The sequence below is a fragment of the Podarcis pityusensis genome (assembly GCF_964106645.2).
Source record: "Podarcis pityusensis genome assembly, chromosome: 7".
Taxonomy (NCBI): domain Eukaryota; kingdom Metazoa; phylum Chordata; class Lepidosauria; order Squamata; family Lacertidae; genus Podarcis; species Podarcis pityusensis.
Genome location: NC_138031.1, coordinates 32965921 through 32987724, shown reverse-complemented (window position 1 = coordinate 32987724; position 21804 = coordinate 32965921). Strand labels below are relative to the sequence as shown.

At 41.1% G+C, this 21804-nt stretch overlaps 1 protein-coding gene across 1 annotated transcript; it reads left to right on the top strand.

Moving 5' to 3' along the window:
* Positions 1–10531: 10531 nt before the first annotated feature.
* Positions 10532–21622, top strand: TERF1 (telomeric repeat binding factor 1). Its single transcript, XM_081013541.1, has 9 exons — positions 10532–10897; positions 12747–12842; positions 14481–14611; positions 14874–14960; positions 15853–15999; positions 17158–17267; positions 18319–18422; positions 19955–20028; positions 21232–21622. Exons 1-9 carry the CDS (start codon positions 10675–10677, stop codon positions 21388–21390), a joined length of 1131 nt encoding a protein of 376 aa, XP_080869667.1. The 5' UTR covers positions 10532–10674; the 3' UTR covers positions 21391–21622.
* Positions 21623–21804: the final 182 nt, after the last annotated feature.

Genomic DNA, 21804 nt, shown 5'->3' with positions numbered 1-21804 from the left:
TTCACATATAATGGTATTCGTATCAATGTTTCCATATCAGCCGCATTTTAACATCAATGAAAAGGAAATGTGATTTTTTTTTTGTTATACTAGTTTTTTGCTGATCAGCTAAATATTTCTGCACCAATCAGCATTTAAATATGCATGTGGTAGTCTGTATTGTACAGTTGTTCAACATCAAAATACTTGTTTATTTTCTGTCAAATGTCTGTAAACTGAATGGCATTGTTCTCCATTTCAGTCTGCCAGAATAAGCAGAATAGTCAATAAATGTGTAAATGAATCATCTGTGTCTCATTTCAGTTCTCTGCATGAAGTCACTTTACATTAAACATTACATACATACCAAAATGTCAATCCATAAGTGACTTTGGGTTTCATTATGGGGGGAAACAAACTTAAAACCTATTGGAAGAAATATACAGGATGATGATGGGATAAGAAAGGGTGCTTTGCATTGTTCATACTTTGCTTCAATAGCTAATTCGTTCCCTTACAAGGCATCTCAGCCCAATTCTCCTAGGTTATGTCTGCATGTAGCCCTCTTTTTTACTTCTCCGTTCCACTATAGATTGTCCCTTGTTGTATCTTGATTTTCTTCTATTGGTAGTTCCTCTCCTATACTGTTAGGTCTCACAAGTCTTAAATCAGTAACTTCAGGACGGGATCATTTCCCTTGCTTGCTGCTTCCACAGCAAACACTTGGCTATGAAGATAACCCACTGAGTGTCACTTCCACACCAAATGTGTATAGCACAAGGCTTCCCCCCAAGAATCCTGGGAACTGTAGCTAGTTAAGGGTGCTGGGAAATGCAGTTCTGTGCAGGGTAAACTTATGCACCAATTGGTTTAAAAGTAAAAAGACAGTCAGGTGCACTGCTGGCAGCCTCTCTACATTCCTGTGCGCACAAGAAAGCCCATCCGTGGATATTATGGGATTGTCTGCAAATGCAGGCACTCAGGAAGGCTGCAGAGTGCAGACCACTGGAGGGATGATTTGCAGAATAAAATGAAGGATGCCTCCCAAAGACTCCTTGTCAACTTTGAAAATAAGATAGGCACACATCACCTGTGAGAATTTCACCAACATTTCCAGTCTCCTCTTTATTTTTTGAACACAATTTCTTTTTTCATTAATTACTAAATAATGCTGTTGGTGTTGTTTTTTTTAAAAAAAAAAAAAGGAAAGAAAGCAAAGTCAGCACAGCACATTTTGTAGCTGTTCCCTGAGGAGCACTGATGTGATTTTCAGTTTCTGTGGTGTCTTCCTGCTGTTACACCCTTCCTTTCCCATTTGCCTGCTCCTTCCTGCATGGCTAGCTGCATTCTTCTGCTTGGTCTGACTCTTTAGAACACAAATATTTTTGCTTTACATGGGAGGAGCTGAATTTTGACACCGCTGACTTCTATCACTCCTAGGACTGCCTATGCAAGCAATGGGAGACTTTGGGCTCTCAAATTTCAGCAGCGCCCTGCGCGATGCTAAATTCAGTGCCCTCCTCATGCCTCTTGCACTCTGTTCTACATCATTGCGGTGGCGCCCCCTGCAGCATCAGCACACAAGTGCAGCTGAACTGGTCCCGCTACCCTAAAACCACTTCTGATGTAAGCTTTCTCCTTGGGATCTCATGTGCCCTGTTTATCTGACTCATTCTCAAGAGTCTATAAGTGTGTACATTATAGAAAGCTTCTGGCTGCCAGTACAAGAGCACCTAAACCCTTCAGGGGAAGAGACAGACACAGAATCTCCAAGTATGGGGTAACAGGTTCAAGAGAAAGAGGCTTTTTAACCAGAGGGCAGCACATTCCAGTACAGAAGTGCAAGAGATGCATTTTCAGGATGACATAATATACACCAAGGGTAGAGAGCTGGATCATTTGGCATCATGGTATGACAGTGAAGGAGCTATGGGGGAAATCAGTTTTTTTACAACAACATCATTATTATTTAAATGGCAGAAATCACTTTTTGGCATCATAGCGGTTGACATCATAGCAGTCAAAAGAAAAATGTTCAAACATCTTTTAATTAAAAAAAAAAAATACAAATCACAGGGTTACTACCCCTGTTATAGCATGTGTCCTATTATGTATTTCAGTTGCATTCTTTATAAGTAACTAATATAATTGTCAGCTATGCAGATCATTAATATTCTTTCAATTTATTTTATATTCGGGCATTTTTCTCTGAGAACACTGCACAGGGCAAAGGGTTACGCCCCCTCCTCCATGGTGCAGTCCCAATCCAAATTTGGGATGGGAAGCATAGCTGCTATTTAAAAAAAATAAAGATATGAAAATACTTACTGTAACACTATTTTGTCCCTGACTCCCATTTCCATAGGCAATAGTTTCTTCATTGTGTACAGCTGTATATACAAACAATTGAATCAGTAAAGTTCTTTATCTTAGTAAAAAGTTCATAAAAAGTTAACAATTTGATTCCTGAAAACAGCCCACAGTTGTCTTATTAGCAATAGCCAATTTTGCTGATTTGTTTCCTGCCTAGACAATCTTGGCTCACGGCAAACAGCACTGCATCATGCTGACCTTGCTGTCACCTCCCCCTCTACCTCCTGGAAGTCAGTTGGGTGGCAGTGCCCCACCGTGCCATCTGCTACTGGTTCAGGTGGCTTTTCGCTCTCTACACCACCCCTCCTAATCACCAAAATATCCCTCCCCTCCCACACAGACACCTGTGAACAGAAGAATGGACTGCAAGGGGCAATTTCAGATCAGTGCTAAGGAGGAAAGTTTCACCATCTGCTTTTTCTCTACACACAGTGTAGAGTGGTATCTCAGGTTACATACGCTTCAGGTTACAGACTCCGCTAACCTCGGGTTAAGAACTTTGCTTCAGGATGAGAACAGAAATCGTGCAGCAGCGGCGCAACGGCAGCAGAAGGCCCCATTAGCTAAAGTGGTGCTTCAGGTTAAGAACAGTTTCAGGTTAAGAACGGACCTCTGGAATGAATTAAGTACTTAACCCGAGGTACCACTGTATAATTTTATAAAATTATTTCCTTCCATTTATCTTCTATCATCAGCCAGATTTGCACAAAGACAGTATTTATTTACAAATAAGATTTGCACACTGAGACATTCTCCCCACCTCCATTGACATAAAAGACCTGCACTTTGGCTGGACCATGCCCTTTCTCTTAAATTCCAGTGCTGTGACATCCTCTGATGTTAGCATTTGCTCCAGTATCTCAATATTTTCAAAATCAATCCCCGGTACCTGCAAATGTCTTCTCTAACAGTCTGTATCTAGTCTTTGGCTCTTATAACTACCAAAAGGCCACCATTCCTTCCTTCATATCCTGTCCATTGCATTCTTCCAGTGTCTTCAGGGAAGTTTGCATGTGATTAGGAGTGGATGCAGCTTTCTTACAAACAGCCTTGCATTAACCGATATTTATTGTACTCTATTTAAAATATTTGACACACACACAAAAGAAAATGATTTTTGTAAGCGTTAAAAGACCATTGAGCAGTAAGAATGAGAACAATTGATCTGTAAATAAAACGTGAAGTCAGGCAGAATTTGAGACAGGAAGGAAACGTGACAAAATGAAGGCATCAGACTAAAGGAGCTTGGGGTGATTCTGACAGGGAAAATGGTAAGTGTGGAGGGATCAAGCACCATTGCCCTCTTCCCTGTTTTAAAGAGCTGATCAACATTCAAAATATGAAGTAAGAGGGTCAAAACTAATTATATTTTCAGAATTTGGACAGTGTGATTTATTTCCATGACAGTGCAGAATTATTTGTTTATTAAATATCTACCGAACTCTTCCTTCTGAAAGAGCCCAGCATAGCAAACATAACAAGATACAAATCAATTAAAACTGCTTAAAAGTATCTAAGTGCAATTCCAATAAAGATGGGGAAAGATCTCGTCTTAAAAGACTTGTTGAAAGAAGGTCTTAAGCAGGTGCCAAAAAGGCAGAAGAGATGGCACCTCTCTAATATTTAACAAGAAGGAATTTCAATGGTCAGTGCTAAAGGCCTCATTCCTATATTGTGCAGAATGGACCTCCTGTTAAGATGACATCTCTGCAGAGCACAGTGATTAGGGTTTTCTTGCTACAAGCCCAAGTTCTAGCCAATGGGTACCCAGCTGGAGTAAAACCAGTGTTTCAGACCAATCCAGTTTAAGGTTTGCCATCCTCCAGAAATCATGCTTCAGCCTATCTACAAACCAAGCTTGGGCCAATTCAAAGATAACATTCCCCCACTGAAGCATCCCTTACTCATCTATGCAGTGGTGGCACACACTGTTAGCAGGTTCTGGTGCAATCTCACATGATACCACCAAAATCTCTTCTTGTGAGATTTTGGTGAGATCTCATGAGATCTCACCAGAAATCGTCACTGATGCCAGTGCCATTTTTCTAACGGTGACAAGGGGAGCAGGCAGGGTGCCCACAGGGATGAACCCTCAGCAGCTTCTGCTGCCCAAGGTAGCTGCTTCACACCGTGTCAGGGGTGGGCTGGCCCTGAGCCCAGACATGATGGCCTGGGCCATCCTTGATTGGATCTCCCAGAACTTCCCCTTCCCCCCTTTAAAACAACTGTTAGATTTTCCTTGGAGCAGCCATGCTAGGAGAAAAAGGTGTTCAACCCACATTTCCACTCTAAATCAACTCCATCAGCTGCTATTGTCCTGATCAGAGAATGCACTTCACTAGACTAGAATTCTTATCGTGTCCAGAAGAGATTCATGGAGAATCTACTAGTCTCATTCATTTCTATTGATAGTGACTAGTGAAAGCTGAAATGGGATAATTTCTTTACAAAAAGAAGCATTGTGTTGGCAGATTTTTATTAGATTATACAACTAATCATGATAAGATTTTTATTATTCTTATTAGATTTTACAACTAACAAATCCTTAAAATGTTTTTTGTAAGGCATATCATTAAAGGTTGATGATGATAATGATTAACATGTACCCTGCCCATCTGACTGGGTTGCCCCAGCCACTCTGGATGGCTTCCAGCAGAATATAGAAGAACACAACAAAACATCAGACATTAAAAGCCTCCCGATACAGAGCTGCCTTCAGATGTCTACAGAAGATCATATAATTGTTTATCTCTTTGATGTCTGATGGAAGGGCATTCCACAGGGTGATTCTAATTTTGTTATAAAGTGAAGACTTTCTGTTAATGACATAAATCTTTTAGAAAGTAATCAAAGCAAATTTTCAAATGTATTAATTATCCTTTTATAAACAGCTGGTTTACTTACCATTTTATCAGCTGGAGAAGGTTGGGTTTTAAACTGGCCAGCAAGTAATTCCCACTACTCCGTATGTTTATTTTGCCAGTATCGTCAATCAACCAAAATTCAGGTTCTGTGTGTGAAGTTTTGGTGTATGTTCACTGTGTTTTATATTGAATCATTTTTTATATTTCACACTGTATCACTCTGGCAGTGCTACATTTCTATTTCATGGATTCAAATAAAGTAACTGAATGATTGACTGACTGACCACATCCTTGAGTTACCATCATGGTCCCCTGAGGATGCAGGACAAAGCTGTGGGCCTGTAGAAAACAAGTGGATAAAAATAATCAGGTTTAAGAAAACTGAAGCTTTAAGTGCTGGATCCATTACAAAAACATTCTCTTTGCATTATAATGATGAAGTGTTCATTCTAATGAAGCATGCTGAAACATCAATATGTTATTTGTTACCTGTCTGGAAACGACAGGATAATCAGATTACCGGTAAATATTTTTTTTCCTGCATAAGGGCCATGGATCCTGTGACTAATTTAAAACTCCAGGCTAGAGGTTTGGGGACAGAAAGTGTCCCACACAGTCAACAATATTGCAGATTTCCCATGAGTGGCTTGCTAATATGAGCTTTGGAGAACTACCCTAACCAGATGAAACAGGTCTCTTCACACAGGGTTAAATCCTAAGATAAATTAATGTAAGGATGCTCATGGAAAGAAGTTACAGAAAGTTACCTAAGTTCACCTGTCTTAGAATAGAAGTCTGTTTTTTGTTGATTTTCACCTCCACCAGAAGCCACTCCCTGCACACAAGCACACACACCATCCTACCTTGTTCAGGAGAGCCCTCAAAGGGGTTGGGGAACTTCTTCTGTTTGGTATCCCACTTGATGCCACAGAATGGGCTGTTGCTGAAGCAGTTCCTTTCTGTGATAAGAAAAACTCACAGTCTGACTGTATATGCCTATGAAAGAGGAGAAATGGCCAGAAACCGGACTGGCAGTGGATTACTTCTCCAACATTAGCAAAGGGAATAATCTTGTCTGCACCTGGGGCACCCAGCTAGGTTGCGGGACAGGCTGCATGACACACATGGCAAATGGCTGGGCGAGGAATGAGAAGGGACAGCCAGGGTGCTGGCATCACCATTTCTTAGCATCTGCCACCTCAGGTGGTTACCTCACTCAGCCTAATGATAAGGAGGGCCCTGTTGACCAGAAATCTCCACAGGACAGAAATGAAGATGGGTTACTGAACATAGCAGGGCACAAAAGCAATGATATTATCTACAATAGCAAAACAGTGCAATACAAAAACTGTAATCCATAACTGATTGGCAAACTACCTTAGTGATAAAACCTAAATACAAGAGAAATGTGATACTTAATAATCAAGAAAAGGATTGAAAGGCAGGTCTTGTTTTTACATTTCCTTTTAATTCATTCATGGTATTGTATCATTTCTCTTATGTTGTCTCTCCCCCCTCTTCATATGTAATTTCCTTATCCCTGCCCCCCCTTTCTTTTTTTCTAAGGAAACCTTTCATTCTACAAGGAAATGTGCATGCATAAACAGTTTCTATAGACAGATCTTTGCCTTGTTAAGCTTCAGCTAAAACAACAACTTGCCTGTGTTTTAATTTAATCAGTGACAGACAATGTGAGATTAATTTGAAGCCTTAGCCTCAAGAACCTATCCAGATGTTGGTGTGATTTACCCAGAAACAATGTGTAAGGAATATTCAGGATTCAGAATAAGGATTTTCCATATATTTCCCAACCACTAGCATATTGGAATTGTGAAATTATTCACAGGGAAAAGAATGTGTGCATGCACACACACAGCACAGGTATAGACACAACATTTTTGTAATGTGAAAATCAAGTAGTCTATATTTCACCTTTCTGGATTTAGCAAGTTGACTGTATTGGCAACAGTTAGAGATAAAATAAGGGAAATTAGAATTCATGTCCATAAGAAACAGTAGAAAATGGTGCCAGAAAGAAGGTACCTTCTGCGTGGATGATCCAGCTGATAGGTGAAGGTCAAGGAGTGGAGAACCAAAGGCCTTCCAGATGTTGCCTAATCTGCCTGCCCTACCTTCAGCTGCTGCTGCTGCTGCCACTACCATTGAGTGCCCAGGCTGCAGATACTCTGCAGAGCTCTGCTGGTGGCACTCCAGAAATAGGATTGCTGTGTCTGCTGGGTACAGCCTTAGATTCCAGAATGTTTTTTAAAAAGTAACCATTTTTCCATTTAAAAATTATGTTAAGCAGATTATCTGTAGAATGACTGCAGGTTGATGAAATTCAGATCTACTGTTGAGCTGTGATTGGTATGGGAAATGTTATTATGGTTTTGAATAAGTAGCTAGGGTAGGAATTTGTTGTACAGTTTCCATGGATACACATGCATGCATGCCAGAATTCAGCTCCCATAAATATTTCTGTCACTAAATATTTCTCAACACTAAAAGGCATAAACATTACCCAAGGGGATTGTGCAAAATGGTTATTGAATATTCATGTCTTCCTACACCCATATTTCTTGTTCTCATTCCATATTCTCCTAGAATCAACCAAATCCAAATATGCTTAATCTCTTTTGAGATCATTTGTTACATATGTAGCATTTCTGTTATGGGCTATTAATGTTCACCCCTTTATATACAAACATTATTACATCGCCTAGATTACAAATGTTGTAATATGCATATAAACAGTTTAAAACCCAATAATAAGTTAAATTACATTAAATCAGTGTGACCTATCATCTTTACTGAAGTTAAAATTAATAGCATCTTTGTTTTCACCCACTCTTGTATTTCTCTGATTTCGGTCATCAAAACAGGAGACTTTATTTATGTGCTCTGCCCAGGCATCTGCTATCTATTCTTTATTGCATAGAGAGAATTGTTTCTAAAACCAGGCCAGTCATGCTTTTCCAAGGTTTGGTTTCCTTAGAATGAGGGACAGCAGATACTGCAGTGTCTTTATGATGTATGGTTCATGTACACATATATACAACCTGAGCCTACAATGAAGGGGCTCACAACATTAACACCCCAAAAAGGTTTGCTTCTCCCATAGCCACCACCTTGGATTCAAGCAAAGATCAGGCACGGCTCTGTCTCTCAGCTGCCCAGCCTGCAACCTTGCTTCTAGCTTACACACCTCAACTCTGGACTTTGTCTTTCTAACTAAAAGACATTTTTAAGAGGGGGACCCACCCATTTGTCCTCTGGCAGAGCCAATTCCTTTGTTACCTTAACAACCCATACTTGGGCCATTAGCAAGGATCTTGCCTGGCTATTCCAGCAATTTGAATCGCAACTGGTTCCAGGAATTGGAAGGAACTCAGACATACAGCGCACCCCACCCCAAACTCACAACAGTATATTTGTCTTTCAGTTCCTTGTACTTGTTTTAAAGAAATTTGGGGCGGGATGATAATCTTTTTAAAAAAATGTATCTTGCACAATTTTGCTAATTAATCTCAAATAAACACCCTAATGGAAACTTTAAAAAATACAAACGAAGGTGGAATTGTAGCAAGATGCTTGTTTGCTTATCGTGATCCTATTTGTGACCCCACAATTAAAATTTGCACAATTTTATTAATTCAAGCCAAATAGTAAAAAGGGGAGTCCTTACTGAAAACCAGTGCAGGAAAGCTGAAAAATTATCTCACCTGAAAGTTAAAACAGTGTAGGGAGAACCAAGAAAAAGAGTCACTCTAATTTTCCACAATAATTCAGTGGCATGTACAACAGTTCAATTCAGTTTCAGTTTGGCAGGAAATGATGAGAACTAGCTGATCTCAGCACTAAATCAAATGGTAATAATTAGCATCAAACCAACTAGAACCAAGCTTTCTTGGAATGCAGTCATGCCCATTTCAATTTAAGCAAGTCGCTATGAAGAACACTGTTCTTTTATGTAATCAAAAGCAACCCAAGTCCCAGTGTGCTGGGTTATACCCTCAGGAACTCTTCAGCTGATGAAAGGAAAAGGCTTTATTAAATCCTGTAGCTCCTAAGGGATCTCTTTGCAGAGAGAATGGGAGTTAGAGAGATCATGTCCTTCTTCCATCAAGCCGCATTCTGATGGGATGTAATGAATTCTCCCAGTCTGCTGATGACTATATATAAAAATGGCATATAAAAAGGGGTGCACTTGCAAGTCACATCATTATAACTTCTCTTTAGAGCAGGGTGGTGATACTGTGGCCCTCTAGCTGTGGGACTATAACGCCCATCACCCCCTAACCATTGGTCACGTTGGCTGGGTCTAGTAGAACGGCTTTTACAAAAGTCTTATTATAGATGTCTGATGTGGTCTCCACTTTTCTGCTTAAAATATGGAACAATCCCTGACTTAAGAGCTGAAAAGCCAATGCTTCTTCCAAACTCTGAAGAACTAAGGATTGCATCGTCCACACGGTCAACCCTTCTTAAAATAGTCAACAATACCAGTGGTGCACTACAGAAGTGGCTAACCTGTGGCTCTCCTACTCCCACAAGCCCGGTCAATGGTCAGGGATGATGGGAGTTGTAGTTCAACAAATACCCGAGCTCCACTGGTTTTCCCCATCCCTGAAGTGGTTATGTGGCGGACCAGGACTGTGCAGACCAAGGTTCAAATCCTTAGCCACGAAGTTCAAGAGGTGATCTCATGCAAGTCCTGATATCTCAGCCTAGCCTATCTCACAGGGTTGTGGTGAACATAAAAGGGGAGGATGAGGTGTGCCACCCTAAGTTCCTTGGGACTGGAGAAGGGATATGTGATGAAACATCTACTTTTCCCCATTGATGGTTCAGCCTCTCCAGAAGGCTAAAGCTGCCAAACTGGCACACTGAAAATTCTTTCATCGAACATTATTATTACGTATTATTTTTATTTTTATCTCGCCTTTTCCCCTGACAAGGACTCAAGGCGGTCTACAGATAAAGAAGGCGCAGCTGAAAACATGGGGGGCGGGGGGTTCATAAAAAAAAACAATTAAACATTAATAAAATTAAAACTAAATATAAAAGATCGATTAAAGGCAGATAGATAATTACAAATAAAAAACATGCAGTAGCCATGCAAAGAAAGAGGGAAGAGAAAATATCATTTGGTCACAAACAAAGCATAAAAAATGTTTGTTCGCAATACAGAAAAGAGGGAGAGTCAGGGACGGTTCTCTGTGTTATTATCCTGCCCCGCAAAAAGAGGGCAGCATTAAATAAAGTCCGGAAGTGAGCGCTGTGCATAATCCTCCCCCTCCCCCTTCTATATCTAGGAAAGAAGCGGGACTCCTTCCCAGATGGTCCGCGAAGCGGCGGGAAGAGGCGTGGCCAGAATGGGACCGGTGACGTAGCGGGACGGTTGAGCGAAAAGGGGGCGGAGTTATAAGTATTCGTTTTGAGCGCGCCAGATTCGGAAATGGACGTGGAGGCGAGTTTAACGGTTTTCGGCCCAGTTCGTCCCCCTCGACCGACTCCCGCGGCGGTAGGTCCGGCTGGACGTGACGAGGCGCAGATTCCTTTCTCTCAGGTGGAGGCGGTCGCCGCCGGATGGATGCTGGACTTCGCTTGCCGCTGCCAGTGCCGCCATTTTTGTCAGGGCAACCGGAGGGAATTCGAGAACAGCCGAGACCAGGCGCTGAGTGAGTGACTGGCCCGGCTGGAGAGGGGGTGGCCTGCTGGTGGGGTCGGAGCTGCCGCTGCCGCCGCCGCCGCCCGCTTGACTGGTTCTGCCTCGAAAACACAGAAAGTGAAGCTTCTCCTCCCCTTCCTCGCGCCAGCAGAAAAAGCTCGCTCGCAAATTACCGCACAACAATAGCCTCTTCCGTGGTGGTGGGGGGGGGATTTACTCACACACAGAGAGAGTACGTGTGTGTGAGAGAATATTAGTTTATTAGGAGGGACAAGAGGACACAAATAGCAACTGCAAAGCCAGTATGAATGGTTCCAAGCATACCTCTGTTTTATTTTCCCTTGAGGTGTCCCTGTACTTTTAGCAGTTGCTGTGTTAGCCCAGGTACAGGTACAAGATGTGATAGCCCTGTAAAGCTGCAGCTTGCTGGCCACATTCTAAATGCAACCAACACATCTGTAGTGGTACCTAATGAAACTTTCCGCATCCCACCAATCTGATTGCCCTGGAGAACAGCAAGTTCAGACTCCTGGGGAATTTTCTGTGAGAGAAAAGGTTATTTAGCGTTAAATTTGTTATCACAAGCGCAGGGTATTAAAGGAATAGATTTTTTCCAATTTTATCCTCTCTAACAGTGTGGAAGGTTAGACTGAGAAATAGCAACTGTCCCAAGGTCCCTCTGAAATACAGTGGTACCTCAGGTTACATACGCTTCAGGTTACATACGCTTCAGGTTACAGACTCCGCTAACCCAGAAATAGTACCCCGGGTTAAGAACTTTGCTTCAGGATGAGAACAGAAATCGTGCTCCGGCAGCGCAGCAGCAGCGGGAGGCCCCATTAGCTAAAGTGGTGCTTCAGGGTAAGAACAGTTTCAGGTTAAGGTGTACCACCTTTCCCAGGGCCCCCACCTCTGCAGAAGGGGAAAGGTGCTGAAAGCCTCAATCTCAACAGGAAGTGATTCTTCCTGCCCAGTTGAGAAAACAAGGTCCAGAGTGTGGCCTACCACCTGCATTGGCTGGTTGACGTGTTGGGCCCCTCGTCATCATGGCAGCTATGTAGCCCAGAGCCAGCTCTTCCCAGTTCCTCTCTTCCCAGGCACAACCCATGTCCCTTAATTTAAACAACAAAACTCCCAAATTTAAAAACACAAGTTAAAAGCAGTCAAAAAAACAATTCCAGTGGTTTTAGAACAGAGACTTATAAGGGAATGCTTTTCCTTGATGTTGTAACTACGGAAGAGAAACCGAAGCTTCCCTCTTAGATTAACTTGGCAGATTAGAATGTTCTGCCTGAGATGACCTAGTCAAATAATTAATGAACACTAAAAATACGGTATCAAACTGTTGAGCAATTGTATCATGTTTGCTGTTATGTGCTGCATTATTTCTAAGACAAATTTACAAAGACACAATGCATTTATGACTTACCGTAAGTAACTACGTCAGACTGTCACACTGGGGGGAAATTGGGTTGTTACCACCATTCAACCTAAAAGTGTCCTGAAATTTATTTATGCTGAAAATTGGCCTGAAAATCTGTTGATCTCTGGCTCCCTCTATGGTCAAAATAACTCTAAAACTTATTGTTGTTTAATTGCATGGAAATATGAATCTCACTGACAGATTGACTAGTCATATTTTAGAATGAGTGCATCAGTGTAAGCCACTAAATAAAAATTGCCCTTGAATGCTCCAGTCCTAAATAAAATTATTTGAAAGATAGTGCCATTGATTTCAGCACAGCTTCATTTCAAGTAACTGTGCTTAAGATACAGAAAAGGTTCCTGATACTGATAACCACACAGTGGCACTATAGGAACAAAATTCATCTAATCATGTATGCTCTTTCTCTCTCCAGCTATTATCAAAGGACTAAATCAAATAGAAACTCATCAAATGAAAACAGTGTGCCTTTGTCAGCTGTTGGCATATATTGCAGAAGGAAAATCACTTGGTAAATATTCTGCTAAATTTCTTCAGTTTGCATTGTAATTCCTTTACAATATTTACAATATTCCTTTGCAACCCCAACTTACACTGGGGTTACATTCCAAGGATAGCACCTAAGGCCAAAGTAGTGTATAGTCAAAACATATTGGTTCAATGGTGGGTGGGATTGCAAAAAAACCGCTTTTAATGTTGTTGTTTTGTTTGTTTATTTAAAAAGCCTAGTGCATAAAGCTGAATGTGCACAAATTAAATGTGCATAAGTTGTAAGTTACCTGTACGGATAAATCAAATGAGGCTTCTTTTGTTTAGTGCCAACAATGCATGCAGTGCTTCACAGAGTGGCATAACAAAGCAACAAAAGTTGCTGTTTTCAGGAGCTTACAGTCTAAACTTGGACATAGGGTTGGAAAGGATGAGACTCAGATAACAAAGGACAGTCATGAATGGTGTCTAAAAGTTTTGTTTGGTCTTGATAGAAAGTTGTTATTTGTGATCCCTTGCACAAGTCACTGGGGAAAGTTAAAAGCAATAAGAGGCTGTTGTTGCTCTTGACCAGGGGTAGGCAGTCTAAGGCCCAGGGGTCAGATGCGGCCCAATCACTTTCTCAATCTGTGGACAGTCCAGGAATCAGTGTGTTTTTACATGAGTAGAATGTGTCCTTTTATTTAAAAGGCATCTCTGGGTTATTTGTGGGGCATAGGAATTCGTTCATCCCCCCCCCCCCAAAATATAGTCTGGCCCACCACATGGTCTGAGGGATGGTGGACCGGCCCACGGCTGAAGAAGGTTGCTGACCCGTGCTCTTGACCATGTCTAAAGTCTGGCCTGAGAGAAGGATTCTGCTCGTTCCCTGAGACTACATTTGTCTGCCTTTGTTCTGGGCTTTGGAGCCACTCAGAAGCAGCAAATAATGCGCTACCACTTCAAGATGCCACCTGGTGCCGAATGAGAAGCTGTACCCTGAATACTCTTCTATTTCTTTCCATCTTCTTGAAGTCATGGTTCTTTGTATCTCAATCTCAAATGCATAGGTCCTGAGAATATCCAAGAGGGGGTCTTCCTAGTTTGACAGAGCAGTTCCATTCATACTCTTTGGCTGGGTGTCTGCAGTGACAATATTATTCATGCCTAGAAGCTGAGCCACGCCAGAATTAACAGCCTCAGTGTGGATGTTGAATTCCCCCAGAACTAATGGTGTAGGAGTCTTCAACACCACCTCTAATATCTTCTCTGTCAGCTCAGGCACTGGGATTGATGGGCAGTGCAGCAGATAGCAAACCAAAAGAATATCTCATCTGTCCTGATTACCTAGCACCAGGTAAAACACTCTAGATCCCCATTCTAGTGATCAGGAAGTCTGAAGAAGGGAGACATTTCCTACAGACCACAGCAATTTCCCCTCCATGACTCTCTAGTCTGCCCTGAGTTATTGCCTTTACTACCCTACATTTGGTTGATAGAACAAAAACTGGTCACATTTAATTCTGTAAGGGTCAAACAAGGAGGCTTAACAAACGGCAAGGGGCACCTAAAACCATCAGCTGTGGAGGCATATGATGATTGGTAAATTTTAGTGTCCTTTTTGTGTGTGTCTTCTTTATGAAATACACTATTTGCCCTTCTCAATTTATTTCTTTTTAAGGTTTTCATTTGGGGGATGATGAAGACTCTTCACCACTGGAAAAAGCCCTCTTAATCTGGACTTCATTTTTAAAAACACAAAGCAAACAAGATAAGCTGCATGAAGACATCAAGCGGTTAATTCAGATTCAGGTCTGTCTGTAGATCCATGCAGCCATATTTGCTTGAATGTGCCATGGAAATAAGTCAGAGCATCACTCATTTAAATTTCTTCATGGACTATCATTGACCTGTCCAAGCAAAACCATAGGATTGAGTCTTAGGAAAGACCATTAACAAAGATTGGTCATGTAACATTCAGCTGCAGAAGTAGCTTTGCTCCCATATAGTATTACAAATTTTTGTGTAATTGTGACACCTCTTAATCAATCCAGAATGTATTCTTTCTTTGTAGGCTGTAGCAGTGTATATGGAAAAAGGATATTTTACAGAGTCTGCAGAAGTCCTCGAAAGAATATTTCCGGAATCTCTCTCAAATGAGGTAATACTGAATTTTCAATATTTTTGAGTCCAGAAGCTTGATTACTCCAGACTGTTTGGTCTGGAACAAATTAAAAAAGTAGCGGATGCCTATAAATGAGCAATATGCAAATTTACCAAGCTAATTGCTTGTTTGTCAAATTATATATTGCATTACTGTGTAGAATAGGGTTACAAAAGAGATACGAAAAATAACATCAGTTTAAATTAAGGAGAAAATCAGAAAATGCCTAGGAGTTTTTAATGTTTGATGTTTTACTGTGGTTTTATAATTCTTTGGAAGCCACCCAGAGTGGCTGGGGAAACCCAGTCAGATGAACAGCATATAAATAAAATTAGTAGTAGTAGTAGTAGTAGTAGTAGTAGTAGTAGTAGTAACTTCAAAATAAGCAAGGCAGATTTGCTTCATCCTTGCTCCTTTTCCCTCATCTGCATGGCAGAAAGCATGCGGGGTAGGGTTCCATATTTTCCCAAGCCAAGCTGCTGACAAGAAGACATTGCTCTTGCTCATCAAAGATCTTGACTAATGAGAATCAAGTTCCCTATATTGAATAGGATAGCCACTCTGCATTTTGCCATCTGTAACTATATGGAGAAGTGTTGAAAATTTCTTCTTAGCAAACAAGTCTATAGAGCAAAATATTCTTTTCGATTGAAAATGCTAGATAAAAGAAAGGTAATTTGTGCAGCAGTGATGTGATTTGTACCAGGATAACAAATGGACCGAACCTACCTGTACTGAACTTCTTGAATCTTGGCTCATAGAAGGCAGAAATAACATACTACAGCTGTTCATAAAGGTGCATATCCTTAGTAAGATTCAATACAATGTAACCCTGATCATATATATATATATATATTAATTTTTGATTTTTTAATTTATTTGCATTTAGCCTTTGCGAATGAAGCTGGCTGCAATAGTAAAACAGAAAGATCCATATCATCCATTTCTCCGAAATTTCAGTTTCAGTCTTTTGATTCAGAACATCAAATCATACATCAATATTTTCTTGAGTGAAAAATCTGATTTTCTAACGCAGGTATGTTGAAGCAATGGGAAATCTCACTTCACATGAATATCACTTTATGGAAAATTAAACAAATACTAAAAACAGAAAAAAATTGGCTTACATCTTTTAAAGACAAAGCAAAATATAAACCTGGTTTGAAAAATTCCAATTTATGTGTACAGTGGACCCTCTAGTTGAATACCACTCTAGATACTTAACTTTTGGGTTACGAACGCAGCAAACCCAGAAGTGTATACTTCTGGGTTTCGCTGCATGCGCAGAAACTCTCAATCACGCCATACACGTGCACAGAAGTGGCGCCTCTGCCTGAGGACTTTTCAGGTTGCGGATGGACCCCCAGAACAAATTTAATTCGTATCCAGAGGGTCCACTGTACCTGTCATTTAAGTTGTAGATGAGTGAACGTTAATCATTGAAATTTGTTCTTAACATTGTAGTGTAGTTTTACTCCCCCCACCCCCCAAGAAATGGATATAGTATTTCTAAGAACAATGCACTACTTTTTGTTTCTGGTTACCGTATTTTTCGCTCTATAAGACGCACTTTTTCCTCTTCAAAAATGAAGGGGAAATGTCTGTGCGTCCTATGGAGCGAAGACGCCATAGCCCCGCGACCCTCTCCCGGCTGGAGAGGTGACGCACGGCTATGGCAGGAGCCTCTATAGCCGCGCGTCACCTCTCCAGCCGGGAGAGCGCGTGCGGGGCTAAATAAGCCCCCCGCGACCCTCTCCCGGCTGGAGAGGTGACGCGCGGCTATGGCAGGAGCCTCTCCGCTGCGCCTTTCCGCTGCTCCCTGACCTGCTCTTTGGGGCTGGTGGTGGGCTTGCCCCCGCCAGCCCCAAAGAGCAGGTCGAAAGGAACCTGAAGCCTGGAGAGCGAGAGGGGTCAGTGCACACCGACCCCTCTCGCTCTCCAGGCTTCCAAGGTAGCCGCCTGAACGCACCTTAAACGGCACCTTGTTTTAGAGCAGGAAAACAAGAGGGGGAAAGTTCTCCCCCTCTTTGCGCAGCGCCTCCTGCCGCTTCGCTGAAGGGGCGCTGGGCAGAGAGGGGGAGAATTTTTTTCCCTTGTTCTCCCCCCTCTAAAACAAAGTGCGTCCTATTGTCCGGTGCGTCCTATGGTGCGAAAAATATGTTAATTAAAGTGGCATTTCTGCTCTGTTTTACAGGAAGCTATGAAAGAAGTGGAAGCTAGAAGTTCAGGAAAAATAATGTTACAATTGCAATGTAACAGTGTAACTGAATCAAAGAAAGAAAGCTGTTTGGAAACCAAACAAAGGTTAGTATCACTTTAAAGTAAGTACATATTGAATATGGTTCTTGTTACTACAGCTTTATTATAGCAAGGGTAGTGTAGGTGCGAGCAGGGATTTATTCCTTTTTGTTTGTGTGAAACCATATTTTCCTTAGCTCAAGACTACATTTTGTCATGTTTTTATCATAGTAAAGTTTAGCAAGTAGAGGCATAAGCTGGAAAAGCACTAGCTATCTAGTAAGACATTCGGTTTCTGTATAGCATCTCCATCTCAAAAACATTGTATGTGTTCATGTTTATAAATACAACTACACTGAGAGAAGCTTTTTCTTGCTCTGCCAATGGGCACTGTAAATTGGAGGTGCCCCACAGATGCACAATAACTATATCTATCTGTCCTTACTCACTTTTCCCTACTACCCAGGATGGTGTTGCACCCAAGAGTGGTTGGCAGTGATGCAACTTTCCTTGGAACCCTAACCTGGGAGCTTCCTGAAATAGACCTGGGGTGGGGTGAATGCAGGGAGAGTCAGCATCAGGCAGCATGGCTGAAGATGTTAAGGCACTACAGAATGGTAAAAGTAGCATTATTGGCCAAACAGAACTTTAAAACCCAGATTCCTACTCAGTAGTAGTAAAATTGGGTACAGTATTTACTTCCACAGCATCACGTGTCCCTATATAATATGAAGAATGCAGCTGAAATATAGTGTTATAGAAGTTTACTTATACTAAAAGGGATTCTGAAGTTTGAGAGAGATGGTGACAGATTTTCTATATGCAGGATAAAATGTTGGTAGAGTATCCTAATTTGATAGAAAGCAAAATATTATTTGGACGTCCACTTCATCACTGCCTATGTTTGGGGCCTCCCAAGAGGAATGTATTTTGTAGCATGAGGCACTAAGCTTTGTGGAATGTGGCCAAAGTTATATTGATTTTGTTCTTAATTCTGATCTCACCCTTCCCTCAAATAAACTCCATTCAGCAAAGAAAAATCACTGGAAAAATATATTCTAGCATGAATTCAAAATAGTTAAGGCTTGAAATTTATGTATGTTTCATTCCTTTATAGCTCAAATAGACAAACTTGTTCATTAGCTAGCCAAGTACCTTGGGATTCATGGCAACTACAGACTCCCCAGAGAAAAATAAGGAGAAAAGGAAGTGCTCTTCAAAGTAAGTGCTGAAATCCTTTCAGTGTATATGAACTCCATTTTAATTTTGGTGGATAAATAATTGAAATACTGCTGTAAGTTTTTAAATCCAAGAAAACTGCATATAATTACTGTGCATTCATACTTGGATCACAGCCTTAAACTATTTTTGGTACCAACTATTTAGGACTTGCTGTGGTTCTGGTCCTACTTGGATGTTGTTTAACATCTACATGAAATTGCTGGGTGGGGTTATCTGGGGGACGCACATTCGCAACCCGCAGCGTTCGCAACCCAAGGTATGACTGTACGTTGTCAGCAATATGCTGCTGACACGCATCTGCAGGTGTGGCAGTTCATGTGCTGGACCATTGCCTTGCCTTGGTAATGGACTGGAAGAGAGCCAACAAGCTGAAGCTCAATCCAGATAAGACTGAGGAACTGTTAGTGGGTGGTTCCCTAGACTAGACGGATGGGAGATTGCCTGCTTTTGATGGGGCTATGTACTCCCTCTGAGGGTGTAGGTATGTAGCTTGGGGGTATTTCTGGATCCTTTTCTGTCACTTGATGCTCAGGTAGCCTCAGTGGTGTCTTCCATCAGCTTCAGGTGGTGGCCCAGCTGCCTCCCTGACTGAACAGGGAGAGTCTAATTTCTGTAGTTATGCTCTGGTAACCTCTAGGATAGATTACTGCAATCTGTTGTAAGTGGGACTGCCTCTGAAGATTCTTCAGAAACCTCAGCAGGTGCACAGTTCAGTGGCCAGGTTGCTTACTGGGGCAAGACAGTTTGAGCATATTACATCGATCCTGGCCCAACTGAACTGGCTGCCAGTTTGTTTCCAGAGCCAATTCAAAGTGATGGTTTTGACCTATAAAGCCTTAAATGGCTCAGGACTAGAATACCTCAAGGACCACCTGCCTCCATATGAACCAACCCAGACTCTTCAAACATCATCTGAGGCACTTCTTTATGTACCCCCTTCACGAGAGATTCGAAGGGTGGCAACACAAAAACAGGCCTTTTCTGTGGTGGCTCCCCACTTGTGGAATGCTCTCCCCAGGGAGGCTCACCTGGCCCCATCATATATCTTTAGGTGCCAGGCAAAACCCTTCCCCTATAACCAGGCCTTTGGCCTTTTAACTATCTGTTGCCTTTTAGAAGTGGGTAGGATGTTTTTGTTTTTCTTAATACCTCTTGGTTTGTTTGTTTTTGTGTGTGTGTTATCTGTCTGGTTTGTTGGTTGCAAGTCACTTTGGGTTGCCCTGGGCTATTGCTAAATTGCAAGTAAACCGTGCATATATGGCTCTCCACACAACTAAATTATTGGCAAGCTTTCTTGTCACCCTAGTTCTTATCTCTTATTAGTTGATGTAGTTGTACATACTATCTTCTAGAAGCAACAAAGCTGTGCCCACAGAATTAACTGCTATTTAAATTATCTTCCACTGTTTTGCAATAAATTTGTATTAAGAAAATTTCTGAGTATTAGGCCGTTAATAATACATTGTAGTTGAAAGATTCAAAATATTTATTTTGTTTGTTACCTGAACTAGACAAGAGGGAGCTGCATGATCCTGAAAATGGTCAAGAAGATACTTTATCTCTGTCAACAAGTTTTAAGAGACAGGTATGAATGGGGGAAGGGTTATAAAATGTAGACCATGTCCTTAGAAGGGCCCATTGAATCCAGTTTCATGCTGTCACAGTGGCCAATCTATGCCTATGAGAAGCCCACAACATCACTCTCCAATCTTGTGATTCCCAGAAATTGCTATTTAGATACTGCCTTTGAGATTGGAATGTAGCCATCTCAGCTACCCATTGATTGTTGTGCCCTCCATGAAGATGAAAGTGCCCCTACTTGCGCAGAAATTCCTTTCCAGAGTTGACAAGTGACATCACAGCTTAGCAGGAGAGGGTCTTGGCCTAGCAAGCTTGGGAAGCCAGCAATCCCAGACTTAAAATAATGTGTTCAGTGTGGACAATTTCAGGTTCTCCCTAAAATAAGTAGATACATTGCTTTTCTTCACAATCTGTTATTGAAATAATCTCAGAGCTCAAAGCAGCTCTTTTGAGTATTCCAAACAAGCTGAACCTACCCATTTCAATAGTGACGGATGTTTATAGAAGATTTTACATGAAAGAACACTGTGAATGTTCAAAAGGCTGTTGACTTTTTACAACTCTCTGAGTGGTTACTCTGTTCAATGTTGCCATTGTTCAATTCTCCCATAGGCAAAGTGAATGTTGTAACAGTGTCTTCTGTTAATCATTGCACTATTTTTTAGTTAGCTTGCATACATGGGTCTATATATTTTTACAATTTTGCAGCTAAAAATAGAATTCAGAAAGTCATTTTCAGTTGGCAAGTGAATGTTGTGCCCTGCTTGATTGGTTGGAAGATATACATTTTTATCTCAAAGGAGTTTCTGCCTTCTAAAAATATGATGTAGAAAAATCAGTCACGCTAGAGATGGTCATTAGGCTGATAGTCATTATATAAAAAAAAAACCCTAGATTTGAAGCTTGCTAAAATAGTTTCTAGACTAGCTTTCCATCAAAACAAGCCCCTTATTTAAATCCAGTTTTTCTTCCATAAAAACATTGGATTTATTGACCTTGTCCCTAGTGGGAACAATTCCTGAAATGCTACACTTCTGTAGGCTACAAGTATGCAGAAGATTTAACTCCTTCAGTCCTAAAAAATCATAATGGTAAGAACTGAAGGTTTCCTTCACAGCTTGTTAGCTCAACAGTAGAGGAAAATATTTTGAAGTGTGTTGTGCATATTTGAGTATCACAATGTTTTGTTTTGTTTTGTTTTTTAAAGCGATGGAGTTGGGAAGAAGACGAGAAATTGAAAAAGGGTGTACAGGAGTTTGGAGTAGGAAAGTGGACTAAAATTCTTCTACATTATGACTTCAATCATCGGACTAATGTAATGTTGAAAGACAGATGGAGGACTTTGGTCAGACTAAACATGGTTTAAGCTGTCTTCCCAAATATTTTCATTTTACTCCACTCTTCCCTATACTGCATTTCTGATCTTGTCAGGTGATTCCTTTATGTAGTTTACAGCAGACCAGTGAAAACCATTTTGGTGTAAGTATGTTTAACACAAAAAATTCTAGTGTATTTTATTAAATAGTCTTGTTGCTTAAGCTGGTTTTTGAAAAGGTAGTGTATCTGGTTATCAGGCAAATAAAATGATTTGCATTGAATCATTATGATAATTTATCTTTTACCCTTGAGAGCTTGATAAGAAATTCAAACCTATCTTCTGCACAGTTGCATAAAAGTTGCTACAAGCAATTAAAACAGAAAACCCCAGATGGTCAGAAGCATTCACATGATGAGGGGCCACACATTAGTAGTTGTCTCATGTGAGGAACTACTTATCTAT

What these genes read in the sequence shown, in the direction of transcription:
- TERF1 (XM_081013541.1), top strand. Translation starts at nt 10,675, where the DNA reads ATGGACGTGGAGGCGAGTTTAACGGTTTTCGGCCCAGTTCGTCCCCCT. An exon ending in AGCGGTTAATTCAGATTCAG is followed by an intron (nt 14,612 to 14,873) that starts GTCTGTCTGTAG and finishes CTTTCTTTGTAG; the next exon opens with GCTGTAGCAGTGTATATGGA. An exon ending in CAACAAGTTTTAAGAGACAG is followed by an intron (nt 20,029 to 21,231) that starts GTATGAATGGGG and finishes TGTTTTTTAAAG; the next exon opens with CGATGGAGTTGGGAAGAAGA.